Below are 10,977 nucleotides of genomic sequence, written 5' to 3'. Positions count from 1 at the left end.
TAAGAAAAATATTAAAATTAAAATTAAATTATAAAACTAAAAGAGAAAATGTATTAATGTAGAAAATATATTTAAATATTTAAAAACTTAATTAGATCTATTTAAAGAATAAATATATATATATATATATATTACAAATCAAATTTTAATTTTAATAAATAATAAAAAATCAAATTTCAGAAGGAAATATGGAAGGACAAATAGGTTATTCAATAAATTTGAAATGCATTAAATATTGCTAATAGTTAGATTTCAACGTAACTAATTTAAAAACTTTCAAAAATCAAGATATAGCTTTTGGCCTAACTACAATTAGGAAAGAAAAGCTCCATTTATCAATTACTCTTATCCAAATTAAATACTTTTTTTGTACCCCTAACTAGCTTTTATGCCTAGCTACAAATTATAGTTTAAGCCAACTAAATGGAATCCTAAATAAGCATCATCACTTAAGAATAAATAGTTTATGCTATGGGTTTAGGTTTTATGACCTTCTAGCACCTAAACAACGGAAAAAAGTTATTGGCTAGGAAAAAATTAAAAAAAAAATTCATTAACAACATGTCGATAAACCTGCTGAAATAGCATAACACTCATTGATTTACAGAACCAAGATATTCAATCTACGGTCCTCAAGAAAAGCTAAATAGTAGTTCTTGACTTCTTGATATAATTGGTAGGTTCACGATCGGTGTGATCAGTCCAAGCAATTCCCAGGGCCAATTTATTTAAAATATCAGATATCATGTAAAATTAGAATAATTTAGTGCTATTATTTTTATTTATCTATATAATAATATTGGTATTATAAAACTAATTTTTTTCACTATTTATTGAAGTGATATTTTTAAAAATATATGAATTATGCATTCTTCAAATTATTTGCTTCATTTGTTTAAAAAAAATAAGCAACCTCATGTGATTTTAATAAATTCATAAGCTTAAAATTCATTAACAATATAACTCCTATTATCATCAATTCATATTGGTCCTAGTAGAAACAATTATGGTCATTAAAGTATGAAATCTGATATTCAAGTATATGTGAATGTAGAAAAAATCTTTGGAATCGATACCTCTGTTAGAAAACCGATTTGGCTCAATAATTTCATATTAGTTATAATCCAATATGGTTTTGGATACCAATATTTTGCCACCAAAGTGCAAATATGATTCAATCATCAATTTTCTTGCAATGAATATATAACAACAGTGAAGAAACGAGGATTTTGGGATATTACGATAGTGCGTTTTAAAGCTTCATATGTATAGTTCAAAACTCAAAAGAAAGAATTACATACAAGTAAAACAAAAAATGTTTGGCCCAAAAAGAAAAGAAAAGAAACAATGACTCGCATAGGAATTAGGCTTCTTCTTTATATTCTCCCTTGTACATGGATTCATATTGGGCATTAAATATGAGCTCAGTTAGCCAATCTTGAAAAATAAGCCTTGCTAAATTTATTATATTAAGTATGCTTAAAGATAGTATATTCTATCAAAATAGCTTAAGCCATTTAATTAGATACTTCTTAAGCTTTATATATCATGATCCATTTTCTAATTTTTTAGATGTGAGACTTCTTTTTATACTCTAATATTCTCTCTACTACTTTTTTTTTTCTTTCTGTTTTTTTTTTCATTTTTTTGCCTGGGCTTGTACTTTTTTAGTCTTAGAGGCTCAGGTCTATTCAATTTCTTTTCCTTTCTTCTTCTTTTTCTCTCTTTTCTTTTCTTTTTTTTTTAAACTTCTTCTTGTATTTTTTTCATCTTTCATTTCTTTCATTTTTTTCATTTTTTTGTCCCCCAATCGAATGGCTCATGATACCGTATTAGATTTATTATATTAAGTATGCTTAAGGATAGTATACTCTACCAAAATAGCTTAAGCCATTTGATTAGATACTTCCTAAACTTTATACATCATGATCCATTTTCTAAAATTTATATATTAACATACTTTGACTTGGGCCTTTTGATGTATCGCTCAACATTCTCTAGAATTGGTTCAGTTATTTGACTGTTGTCCATGACAAGAAATTGAGGGAAAATTACATTCATATATTATAATTTTACTACATTCATAATTAAAGATCTTAATAATTCTTGTGAGTTAAAGTTGATATACCTTAAAAAAAACCTTGTGGTTTAACTTTCTCACATTATAACTTATGTATTCTTTTTACTAGAATTAATGATAACAATTCTGAGTTGTTTGATGAGTTTTTAAAGTTCTTTTATCACAAATTTTTAAAAACTCTCAGTGCATGAATGTAACTATCATTGAATTCTATGACTGTGTGTATATATTCCCTCTGTTTCTACTTGTTTTTTTATGAGCAAAATCACATAATTGAATAAGATTTTATTACAGTTTTCCTAAATTACTCCTCATAAACTCAAAATTTTTATTAACAAGAAACAATTAATGTAGCCTTATATATTTTGATTAAATACAAGAGTATTTTAGTATAAACTTTTTTATTTGTAGACATAATTATTATAATTAACTAATTTTTTTAAACTGTTAATACAATTGCTTTCTTTGATGTATATATAGAAATGGAAGGAGTATATGTTTGCCCTTATTGACGTGTGCAAGAGTAATAAGTCAATGAGAAAAGACTTCAAAAACAATTTATTTATGACCTTAAAAAATCTTGTTTGTAATTAATTTTGCCGTTTTTAATGCGCATGACCATAATGAGTCTATTATGAAAGACATTACAATATGAGATTGTGACAACAAAATAGTTTTCTACAAAACGTAATTTAACAATTTCTTTTTTCCAAATAATAGTAAGTAGTATCTTTCATTAACAATTTTTGTGGAGTTGTGGAGACATTTTAAATGTTAGGACAAAAGAAATAGCACATGGATGGAGATATATGACAAAAATAATAGGGGAAAAAAAGTTGGAAAGCCCATTCCACACGTTGTGACTAATTATGAGGCTGTGAATTAGTCTTTGATCAACCTCTTGAATACAAACATGTATAGAATGACCCCACCTTAAACATAAATTTCCTCTTGTTTGCGTAAAAATTTGTATAAATAACATTTATTATGTTCTAATTTTTATTTCTCATATTCATTAGTTGACAAAACTTTTAATAAAAATGCCGTGTTGAATAGTCATTATTCTAATAACTAATGCACAATATAATAATGAATTAATGATCATGTGACTTCAAAAAAAACTAATTTGATTCTTTCATATTTTCTTTCTTATTCTTATCTTAATTTATATATTATATATTTATGTGTAACTATATTGCCGGCCTGGTGCGTGCCCTTTTTGTTATTGTTGTCCAATGTTGTTTTGTAATCCTACTTTGAATAATAGTATATTAGTATTTACCTCATTTTACTGAAAAAAAAATGGACCATCATATCCTGGTCATTAATTAATTAAAAAAATCTTTATATTTACTTATAAAATACATAAGCGTCTTTCCAAATCATTCTCTTATTTCCATCTTCTTCCCATATTATCTTGCCTTTACCTTCCTATTTTTGCCGTACGTAAATATCTACCAATCTCAATGATCTATTTTGTTTTTAATTTCACCATGAAGAACTTTGATTTTGCTATCAAATAGTTTGTGTGAGTGGGTTTTTGGGGGTTAAGATATAAATCATGTCTCTGAAATTGTTTGTCATCATTGATATAGACACAAAATTGGAAAATTTGAAGCAAGTCCAAGGGTGCAAGAAAGGCCTTGGAAGAGCTGTATTGTAAGTAATTTGATCAGTCTTTAAAGGATGTGTTTGGATTCGTTAGGATTTGGATTTTAATTTCAACTAAATCTCTCATTTAGATACATATAATTGTCTATGAATTTTGATCCATGTTTTATTATAACTTCTTTATAATTTTCATTATCGATGCTTTCGTCACTCTTTTCTCTCTCCTCTTATCTCTCAGCAATTAAAAAATAGAGTTAAACTTGTCATTCTGAATCTTAATTTTTTTTTTCTTTGAATATTAGCTTGTCTCTCTTATATCTTGAAAATTGTCTACATTATGCAAATAAAAGGATTTTAAATGTAAGATTTTTAATCTAAAATTAAAATTTAAAATTATCAATCCAAATACTACCTAAAATTATATTATACTTGGAGTAACTGTATTCACGGAGCTGTATGATTTTATTGTTATTGATGTGCACAAGAGTCTTAAGTCAATAATCAGAGACTTCAAAAAAATAAAATTTTAATTACGGATAAAAAAGAATATAACTTTTCCGTTTTTAACATGTAAGAAAATAATAAGTCAATTAATTATGATGAAAGACTTTAAAGAGTTGGATTATGACTATAAAAGAATTTTCCACAATACATACTTTAACAACTTATTTTCTTTGAATAATAAATAGTCTCATTCAGTTACTATTCAAGTGTGGAAAATTTTAAAGTTGGGACCATAGTAATAGCAAAAGGATGGAGAAACATGAAAACGATTTGAGAAGAATTTTCTCCTTAGAATGCCCATTCCACAAGTTGTGACTAATTATATGGCTCTTAATTAGTCCTTAATCAACTTCTTACAAGCAAACATGTATAGAATGGCCCCCGACGATTTGAGATGAATTTTCGCTTTGGAATTTTCTTTTCTTTTTTATTTATTTTTTAGTAAATAGTGCAATTCCCATATACATTTTACTCTCTAAATGAATATTGATATTGTATATGTGTTTATAATATTTGGCCAGGTACTTAAATGTCATGTATGTTGAAATTATTTATATTTTGGCATATTTTTTAAATAAAAGGACTGACTATATAATATGAATATCCTTTATAACAAAGAAAAATTTTTCCTTATAGATAAACAGCATTTGTTTGTCACTCTTACATCGAAGGTTTTCAAGGAAAAAATCATTTGGACTTGATGGATGAAAATAAATTTCCTTTTCAATAGGTAAAAAATATTATACAAATATAATTTCTTATGTCTTTATTTTTATTGCTCTTATTCATTAGATTATATTTTTGCCCAGCATGCATAACAGAGGGCCAATCCATATCAATTAATTAGATGATGGGCCAATATTCTAGTCACTAATTCATGATAACTAATAACGATCAAGTGTCTTAAAAAAGAATTAATCAGATTTTCTTGATATTTTCTTAACTTCTGCATTTTAAATTTTTAAAGAAGCAAAAACTTTCTTCAGGAAAATCGTTATGGAAGTATTAACAACCAGCTACTTTCTGCAACATAATGGATGCTCTTGATGTCTTTGGCTTACTAATTTTAGTTTTTAAAGCTTTTATTTTAAATTTTAAAAATTATATCCCGTAGTTGACGGACACAAGTACAAACTTATAACCCATGGCGCAAGTCATGGGTCTATTAAAATGTTTATTAAATTTTATTTTTAATAAGATTTTAGGATATCTAATGTTTTTGAAAAAAAAATTCAAAGGCAAATTGACATTTCAATCCAAGAATAATAACTCAAGTCAAATAGTCAATGGGGCCCACACATAATTCAAGTAGGTAGATAATGCTGAAATTGACTGTTCTTTAATAGGAGATAAGATTGCACTTTGAAAAAATAGTTTAGAAAAAATATTGTCTTATTTATCAATATAAGGTGTCTAATGTTTCTCGAAAAAAGGTTAGAAAAATTATCTTTAACCCTTCCTTTTAATCTCTTGTTTTTTTTCACTTTTCATTCTTTCTTTTCTTACTTTTTTTCTTGGGTCTCTTGTTTTTGTTTCTAATCAAATGACTCTTGATTCCATGATAAGTTCTTTATATTAAGTTAGAATAAGAATATTTTATTTTACCAAAATAGCTTAAACGTTAGACACATCCCAAATTTTATATATTCAAGATCTATCTTCTAATTTAATTTTAATGTGGAACTTCTTTTATCTCTAATGGTATGAGACAGAATGTCATAAAAATGCATATATCAAAATTAATTTGATTTTTTTTCCTATTTTATATTTTCTTATTTCATATATGATATATTCCAAATTAAAAATTATCTCCCGCAGTTGAGGGGCACAATAATACTTATTGGTCCAAAAATAATGGTGACAATTTGTGGAATCTTCTTCTCCTTTTTATTTTTATTTTTTTTTATTTTGGAACCTTAGGGCACGCACGTTGATCTCATTACACACCATTATGGTCTTTTTGGAGCAATAGTTAACAAATTTTTAGTTGAATAAAAATTAAACTTACTCTTTCACTATTGCAAAGTAAATTTTATTAATTAGTTTATATTTAACAGATTGAGCATATTGAGCATTTCTTAATGTGTTCAAAATAAGAAAGGGGATAAAAGAATTAATTCCGTAAGCTATTTAAATGTTGATGAAACTAGTTTATTTTGGCACATTTTTAAAACAAAAAGACTTAATATATAATTTGGACAAATTTATAATAGATACAAAATATCCTTAAAATGAAAGTGGTTTGAGTGCATGCATGATTAAAAAAAAAAGAAATTACTGTTCAGATAAAAAGATGCCTTAAAAAGGATAATATAGAATTTTGTTTTTTGTTTTTTTGTCTTTCTTATGGCATGAATATGTTTGCGACAAGCACACAAAGGTCCACACAAAATATTTCTAATCAGGTTAAAAAAAGAAAGAAAGAAATAGGAAGATACTTATTTTGCAACAAAAACAATTAAAATTTGTTTTCTGGAGCAAAAAAATGATTACTTTTTTCCCCTTAAATTTTGTGATGAAGGACGTGAATTTTTGTCAGGTGAGACCCACAAAGGTCCACAAGTGACATTATAAATAATGGATCTCTTTCAAGCGTTTATGTCCATGAAAGCAACCACCATTAGATCAGAAAATTTGAGAGTGAAAACATTTGGCCGACGTTGTCATGATGGATGGTTCTTGCAATAAAAATATTATTGTGTTTGGTTTTCTTTGGTTGCTTATGTTATCAAATGTTGATTTATGCATTTGCAGTACATCCTCTCAAGCTCAGTGCCTTCCAAGTAAGCGAGAGGCCTTGCTTAAGATGAAGCATCATCTTTCAGATACTTCAAACAGGCTTGCCTCTTGGTCTCCCTATGGAATTAATTGTTGCAACTGGGAGTTCGTTGTTTGCAACAACATCACAGGCCACATTCTTGAGCTTCACCTCACAACTCCACCTCCTTTCCTGCATGAGACATCAATATTTGGTGGTGAGTTACATTCTTCTACGCTTGATTTGAAGGATTTGAATTGTCTAGACTTGAGTGGCAATGATTTTGGATATATGCAAATTCCTACTTTTCTTGTTTCAATGGCTAGCTTGAGATATCTTAACCTATCTCATGCTGGGTTTGGTGGAAGCATTCCTCATCATTTTTGGAATCTTTCCAATTTGATCTATCTTGACCTTGGAGGTAATCTTTTTGAAGGAAGCATTCCTCATCAAATTGGAAGTCTCTCCAATTTGATCCATCTTGACCTTAGAAGTAATTATTATCTCAATGGAAGCATTCCTCATCAAATTGGAAATCTCTCCAATTTGCTCCATCTTGGCCTTGGAGGTAATAGTTTCAATGGAAGCATTCCTCAAGAAATTGGAAACCTCTCAAATCTAAACTATCTTCAAGTTGAAGGTTTTAATCGATATTCCAAGGATGGATATCTATAGATGTCAACATCTGTTGAAAATCTTCATTGGCTTTCAGCTCTGTCTTCACTCTAATATCTTGAGCTCATTCAAGTAAACCTATCCAATGCCTTTGATTGGTTGCAAATTCTACATTCACTTCCCACCTTGAGAGAGTTGCACTTGTCATACTGTGATTTGAATAATTTTTCAACCATTCAACTCAAACTTTTCATCTTTAATTGTCCTTGGTATTTTTGGTAGCTACTTTTACACTTTATTGATCGCAAAATGGATATTTCAATTGAAAAATTTGGTTCATCTTCAATTAAATATTGATTTTCAAGGTTCCATCCCAAATGGCATTCAAAACTTAACACTGCTTCAACATCTTGATTTGTCTCAAAATTTATTCAACTCTTCCATCCCTAATTGGTTGTATAGTTTTAGTCATTTAAAGTCTCTAATTCTCTCTGATAACTCGTTGGTTGGCACTATTTCTAGTAATATTGGAAATTTGACTTCTCTTGTTACTCTTGATTTGAGTGGTAATCATTTAGAAGGGCCAATTCCAATTTCTGCGAGGAATCTTTGCAACTTGAAAAAATTGTCTTTTTCCAAGCAATAAGCTCAACCAACAAATTTCTAAAATATTAAAAATCCTTTTTGGATGTGCTTCACAAGCATTGGAAAATTTTTATATGTATGATGCTCAATTATCTGGCCATCTCACCAACCAGATTGGTCTTTTCAAAAATCTTATTGATCTTGATCTTGCTGCAAACTCAATTCAAGGTCCTATACATAGCTCATTGGGAAATCTTGCATCTCTAAAGCACCTTGATTTATCTAATAATGCCATTAATGAAGAACTTGCTAGCTCCTTAGGAAATCTTACATCTTTGATATCTCTTTGTCTTTGGGACAATGCTATTCATGGTGCATTTGCTAGTTGGTTGGAAAATTTAACATCTTTGATGCTTCTTGATCTCACAAACAATCAACTTAATGGAAATCCTTTTGAAATTATAGGTCACTCTCTAAACTAAATTACCTTTATTTGGGATATAATCTCTTTCAAGGAGTTGTTAAAGAAGCTTACCTTGTTAATTTTACCTACTTACAAACATTCTTAGCATCAAAAAATCAATTCACTTTACAAGTAGGCCCTAATTAGAGTCCTCCTTTTCAACTCATGCAAACTTTAAGTTTGACCTCTTGAAATTTAGGTCCGTGCTTTCCTTCATGGATTCAATCATTGAACCATCTTTATTTTTTGGACATCTCGAACACAAAGATTTTTTATTCTCTTCCAACTTGGTTTTGGGACACAATAGGCAATAATGCTCGGTATTTGAATCTCTCTCACAATCAAATTGAAGGAGAGCTTTCGAATATGTGGATAAACACAACTTGGCCCTATGTTGTTGTTGATCTAAGCTCAAATAAATTACATGGCCAATTACCTTATGTATCACAAATTGTGAGGTACTTAGACCTTTCAAGCAACTGGTTTTCAGGATCGATTGTTCATTTCTTGTATCATAAACAAGAGGAGACAAAGGAGTTAGAGTTTCTTAATTTGGTATCAAATAATTTATTAGGTAAAGCACCTAATTGCTGGATGACATGGCCATATCTTAAGATAGTGAACTTAGAGAACAACCATTTCACTGGGATCTTAAATATATCCATGGGATCCTTTCCATGGTTAATAATGTTGAACCTTCGCGTTAATAATTTTTTTGGAAACTTCCCAACTTTTTTGAAGAACACAAGCAACTTAATTTTCTTGGATTTAGGAAAGAATCAATTTTTAAAAAGAATTCCAACATGGATTGGACAAAAGTTGTCAAATTTGAAGATTCTTGTTCTTAGATCGAACAAATTCTGTGGTCCAATTCTACGTCAAATTTGTGGCATGAGTATTTTACAAATTTTGGACCTTGGACAAAATGAGTTGATAGGACAAATACCAAAATGTGTCAAGCATTTGAGTGCTATATCAGTGATTAATAGTAGTTTGGAGTCATCCATTTCTTTTTGAGAAGTTTATGTTGATTCATTATTGGTAGTTAAAGAGCTATTGTTAAAAGGAAGAGTTTATGATTATAGCACCACCTTGGGTCTTATCGCCAATGTGGACTTTTCATGTAATGAATTATCTGGAGTGATACCAACAGAAATTACAGCACTTAAGAGACTCCATTTTTCGAACTTTTCAAATAATCATTTCATAGGCCAAATTCCTCAAAATATTGACAATATGAAATCACTGGAGTCTGGATTTTTCAAGAAATCATCTTTCAGGTGAAATTTCCCCAAGCATTTCTGAATTAAGCTTTCTAAGCTTCCTTGACTTGTTTTACAATAATTTGAAGGGGAAAATTCCAACAAGGACCCAATTGCAAAGCTTTGAAGCATCAAGTTTTGTTGGCAATGATTTATGTGATCCTCTGCTCACCATTAATTGCACGTCAAACGGCTCTAATGGCAAACACCAAGAAGTTGACCATGTGAATAGAATTAATTGGTTCTTTATGAGCATGGCATTTGGATTTATTGTGGGATTTTGGGCTGTGGTGGGTCCTTTGCTCTTCAGTAGATCGTGGAGGCAGGTTTATTTCAAATTCATCAATAACATGTGGTATAAATTGCAATCTTGTTAGTACTGGTGAGAAAGCTGAGGCCAAATTTGCATTTGGAAGGTTGGTGTTGGTGTAATATCAGTGATTTATCTATCTTGTAATCATATATGCTTTTCATTGATTTGAAAATTGATGCAAATAAATTCTTTGACAAGCATTGTGTAATTGAACTATGAATGTTATGCCATTATATAATATATTCCATGTGATGAATGAGTCTTTTTATAATAGATGCATTGAATATAAGACCGAAGGAAACACAATTATGTATTTATTTCATAAATAACATTTTAAGAACTACCGTGAATTTATGAAAGTCTCCAAGCCTAAATTATAAATGCATATATAAACAATTTCTTAATATCCTATTAACATCTGTTTAATAATTAAATCTAATATTTTTGATGGATTATTCTTCAATAAGCAATACTCCATATCACAAAACCATTAACACTGCAACAGTCAAACAGCTAAGTTAGTATTTTGTTATACCTTATAATATACTTGATCACCTTACCCCAAAATAAATCATGATGATGATGTTGTTGCCAGTCTTAGATGGCTATTGACGTCTAGTTCCAATTATAATACAAATGATATTAAAGTCAAATAAGCTTTAAATATGAGACTTAACTGTAAATAAGATATCTAGGCTCAACATCAATTTTTAAGTAGTTAAACAATTACCATTCACCAAACCAAAATAATCAAGCAATTCTCTCTCTCTCTCTCTCTCTATCTAA

The 10,977-nt window shown here is 29.0% G+C and overlaps 1 protein-coding gene across 1 annotated transcript; it reads left to right on the top strand.

Moving 5' to 3' along the window:
* The first annotated feature begins 3,641 nt into the window (after positions 1–3,641).
* On the top strand, positions 3,642–9,900 carry LOC129314099 (receptor-like protein 19). The gene is made up of 6 exons (XM_054957499.1): positions 3,642–3,739; positions 6,950–7,593; positions 7,934–8,134; positions 8,382–8,618; positions 9,191–9,511; positions 9,662–9,900. Exons 1-6 carry the CDS (start codon positions 3,642–3,644, stop codon positions 9,898–9,900), a joined length of 1,740 nt encoding a protein of 579 aa, XP_054813474.1.
* Positions 9,901–10,977: the final 1,077 nt, after the last annotated feature.

This window comes from Prosopis cineraria, unplaced genomic scaffold (genome assembly GCF_029017545.1).
Source record: "Prosopis cineraria cultivar Desert tree isolate PC_DT_omini unplaced genomic scaffold, ASM2901754v1 PC1, whole genome shotgun sequence".
NCBI classification, from domain to species: domain Eukaryota; kingdom Viridiplantae; phylum Streptophyta; class Magnoliopsida; order Fabales; family Fabaceae; genus Prosopis; species Prosopis cineraria.
This window is presented reverse-complemented; position numbering and strand designations above follow the sequence as displayed.

What these genes read in the sequence shown, in the direction of transcription:
- LOC129314099 (XM_054957499.1), top strand. Translation starts at nt 3,642, where the DNA reads ATGTCTCTGAAATTGTTTGTCATCATTGATATAGACACAAAATTGGAA. An exon ending in GGCCTTGGAAGAGCTGTATT is followed by an intron (nt 3,740 to 6,949) that starts GTAAGTAATTTG and finishes ATGCATTTGCAG; the next exon opens with TACATCCTCTCAAGCTCAGT. An exon ending in AAACTATCTTCAAGTTGAAG is followed by an intron (nt 7,594 to 7,933) that starts GTTTTAATCGAT and finishes TTGATTTTCAAG; the next exon opens with GTTCCATCCCAAATGGCATT.